The following is a 4,309-nucleotide window of genomic DNA, read 5'->3' as shown; positions in this document are numbered from 1 at the left end:
TATCCATGTTGAGTGACGATTGCCTGAGCTTAAAGAAGTTTCGGTATTGAAGTGAGGTTAGGTGGGATAGAGAACATGCGTTCTTCACGTTTAAGATAAAATACATGTCAGCAGATTTTTCAGCCATCGACTACAAAAATGATGACATATTTCAAATTCCCAGTGTTCTTGTACTCAATACTAAAAAATTAATACATGTCAAACGGGTTCAGGTTTGTCGTTCGGCTTTAATTACTATTCAATTTTTCAGTCTAGTGTGTTTTATGAAAAATATTTACCAAAGAATATCTTTGTTTTTATTGTCACTCGTTGATTTACCACGCCGTAAAGAACAACGGTGACTAAGGTGATTTTTTTCAACTTATATTCTATCTGATTATTACACGCGCCTGTTAAAAGCTGAATATTGAAGAAATATACATGGGGTGCAATTGCAGAATTGGGACGTCATCTGTTTGGCTGGAAAACCATTTTTTTCGGCAGCAAACTTTTAGAATCTTTAATTTAACGATAAATGAAGGGATTTCCCCAGCCAGAAGTTTAAAATTATTTTTACTTTTGTTACTACGATGTCTTAAATATGGATATGTTACGATATTTTAATGATCATGTTTAACTCTCCGTTTAGGTGCTTTTAAACATCCAAACGGCCAGAAACACCCCTTTGACAGGTCACAAAAATAATTTGGTCAAAACCCTACCCTTTTCCAACGTTTCGTGGAGGAGGTAAGGTACCTCTATGACTAGTAATAAAATAATGTCTGTCACATCACTACCCATTTTCAACTCCTGGTTAAATATGATAATTTCGATATATCGTGACAGACCCATATTTGAGACATCATAGTAGCAATAATTTTAAATTTTTGCCTCGTCAAATCGCTTCATTTATCGTTGAAATTAAAGATTCTCATAGTTTCTTGCCAAACACAATTTTTTCCAACTAAAACAGAGGTGACGCCCCTATTCTGCAAACTAACCCTAATTATTTGTTTTAAAACAAACCTTAGCATACAAGGTTCGTTTTTAGTGACTATTTCCAATATTTTAGTTCTTTTTGTAATTATTTGGTTCTGAAATCAGAAAATTTCTACTTTAACCCATTAAGTCCCAGCCGTACACATTTTCAAAATTTTTTCAATCGTTCCGTACATCAAAATCGTCCTTAGAAATATGAGAATAGTCATATCCGACGTAAAATTGTCTGACCTTTTGATTTGTGTAATCAGAATTTTGAAAAAATGTATGGTTGTTTACTTAACAAAAAAGGCGGTACTAAAAAAAAAACATTCTTTCAATATTTTCGAGTCGAAAGAATCTGTGAATTTCTATGATTTGTGAATTTTTTGCGTCCATGGACCCTAACCTTCAAAATATACCGGTAGGTTTAAAAAAAAAAATTTCTATGATTTGCGGATTTTTTGCGTCCATGGACCCTAACCTTCAAAATATACCGGTAGGTTTAAAATAAAAATAGAAAAAAAAACATGGCACCACATATGGCGGCTTGAAATGAAAAATGTTTGTATTAATGTATTTTTTTTGGACAACAAATTTATTTCTATTTTCATTAACAATTTTACTAGGTGTTTTTTTTTTGGTCGCTGATTACGAATATGATATTAGATTTTCAAAATTAAAGATGGCGGATCCAATATGGCGGCCATCCTTTTTAAAATTGTTTAATTTTTATAAAAATCGGGATTCAAAACACCAAATGATCCACATGTTGATAAATAATGGCAAATGCTAATTTAAGGGACGATATCAAACTGTAGTGCTGTGGCAGCGGTGTTACATATAAAGTGTATAGGTATGTCGTTTTGTTGTTAAATTTTTTCGATTTAAAAAAATATTATGTTATTGTTAATATTAACTGTGAATATTGGGCACTATTTAATATAATACAAATCCACGTCTTTGGACTTTAGATAATAAAAAATGATATCTTAATATATTTTTTTAAGTTTAAAAAAATGAACTAAAATTATAAATTCTAAAGAAATTTAATTAATTTTAATAAATTCATTCATTCAATAAATTTGTTTTTCGGCATAACCCTTTTCATGAAGGATCTTATTCTAAATAAGAAATCGCAACATAGGAACCAAGCTTAAAAACAATTTAACGAATTGCTATTTTATCCATTTTACATTGATCTATTCTCGCCTATCAGTGCGTTTTGCTTTTGCATTATCAATCATAATTATTTTTATCGAATCTACAGCAAATTATGATTAATAAACGTTTATTTTCATTTTAAATGATTCAATTATGTCTTCTAAAGAATAATTTAATGAAGATGTAAATTATTTTGTAGTTTTGGATGACTAATGTAAAAATAGAATCGAACTTATCGTGGGTGAAATTTTATAAATTTTTATAATTTTGTGGTACTTTTTTTAAATTTTATAATTTTCTATTTTTAAATTTTCTATTTTTTAAATTTTGCTACTAAACGGACAATAAGACTTGGGAAAATTCAAAATTATTCAGATTTTATTTTAAAAGGTTAATTTTAAGTTTTGAAGATTTTAAAATATGTACAAAAAGAATCTGAAAGATTTTAAAACAATTTTTTCGGATAAAGTTTTTTTTTGATTTGTAGAAGTTTAAGTAGTTTTGAAAAGAATCGAAAATAATTAAAATCATGAGAAGATTCCCAAAAATTTAAAACGAAATGTGCATTTTTGATGATATAGAATAAAAAATGAGAAGTCTTTTAAGAATTTTTAAAGGATTTAGGGGAAAAATAAAATTGTCTCAAGATTCCTGGTAAAATTTTGAATGATTTCTTTGTATTTCTAAAAAATATATGTATATGTAAAATATATGTATTTAAAAAAAAAAAAAAAATGAAAAGTGAGCTGGGAGTCTTGAAGGAAAATTTTTTTGTCTTTAATAAATTTCAAGAAAAATTTTTAAATACATTTAGAACGTTCAGATATATTGAAAAGATTTTTAAAAAAAGTTTAATAATTATAAAAATTTGGATAAAAATGTAGATTTTTTACAATTTTGTAAAAAAGAAGCTTATTATGAATTTGGAAAATTTTTTAGAAAATCAAACAATATTCTCTAGATTATCAGGAAAATTTAAAGTTATTTTTTGGAAGATTCTAGGGACTTTTCATTATACTTGTTTTTAAAATAAATATGAACTAAAGTTATTCCAAGATAAAAAATAAAAGTTGTTAAAAATTATTTATAAAATCGAGAAAAATATTGTATTGTTAATTATAACTGGTTTTGAAAAAGAACTCGAGGTGAACTTCTAAATAAATATTTTACAATTTTCATTGTTTATTTAACAATAGTTTTTACCGTTTAATATTTTTTTTCTCACTTTAGGTAAAAGTTGCAACTATTATTCAATCCTAATGCTTTAGGTCTTATTTTATTCCTGAAAAGATTCTACGCCAATCTCATCGATACGTTTTTAGATAAAAAAATTTATTTAAGGATTATAAAATCTTTATTTTTGTAAGCAATAGGTTTTTATGAATAACTTTTTAAAAATAGAAACTACCAATGAGATTTGCAGAAAATGTTTTAAGGAGTAAAATAAGCGATACAGCATTAGAATAAAAAAAAATGTCAACTTTCACCTACAGAGAAAAATGAAAATATGAAACTCTAAATTGTTATCGTCAAATAAAGAAAACCCGAAATAATTTTTTCAAAAGTTTACGTCGAGTTCTTTTCCAAAATTAGTTATAATTAACATTAGCATATTTTCCTCCATTTTATAAATCATTTTTAACAAGGTTCATTTTTTGAACTTGAAATAACATATGATAATAATAAATAAGGAAGCACATTGTGTCCATTAAAACATATAATTTGTTTATTAAAATATTGGAAAATCCGAAATGAATTTAAATTAATAAATAAAATAAATATTGTGTTATATATATATATTAAAAATTTATCATGTGTTGTACCCATAATAATCCTGTTGTGAAGACATTCAAGACTCAATATTCCGCGACAACCTTGACGGCGTGAGATGTACAGTCGCGGAACGGAAGACTTAAGGTGCATGCTTTTGTTCATGTGCATAACCTTTCTTTTCCCGATATCAAGAGATCTGAGCTCGTTCTTCGTCCATGGAACTACTCCAAATGAATAGAGGAGTACCGGGACGGCAAGCATGTTCGTTGCAGATACTTTGTTTCTCGCCGACAGTTCGGAAGACCAAATTTTCCGGATGAGACGTTTGTATCTGCTTCGGAGAGTATCCTTTATAGATGTCACATCCTGAATGCGGCTCTGTGGCACGCCCAGGTATGTATAAGTCTCTCCAGTG

The 4,309-nt window shown here is 27.9% G+C and overlaps 1 protein-coding gene across 8 annotated transcripts in view; it reads left to right on the top strand.

The window, feature by feature from the left end:
* Positions 1–4,309, top strand: part of LOC117167143 — a 379,970-nt gene continuing 375,661 nt past the window's right edge. For 4 of the 8 annotated variants that reach the window (XM_033351851.1, XM_033351850.1, XM_033351848.1 and 1 more), the window contains exon 1: positions 1–212. In XM_033351851.1, the coding sequence (XP_033207742.1) occupies positions 196–212 (17 nt within the window). In that variant the 5' untranslated portion in view covers positions 1–195. Of the gene's footprint in view, positions 347–4,309 lie in introns of all 8 variants that reach the window. The other 4 variants (XM_033351853.1, XM_033351852.1, XM_033351849.1 and 1 more) reach the window with 1 other exon arrangement.

The sequence above is a fragment of the Belonocnema kinseyi genome, chromosome 2 (assembly GCF_010883055.1).
Source record: "Belonocnema kinseyi isolate 2016_QV_RU_SX_M_011 chromosome 2, B_treatae_v1, whole genome shotgun sequence".
Taxonomy (NCBI): domain Eukaryota; kingdom Metazoa; phylum Arthropoda; class Insecta; order Hymenoptera; family Cynipidae; genus Belonocnema; species Belonocnema kinseyi.
This window is presented reverse-complemented; position numbering and strand designations above follow the sequence as displayed.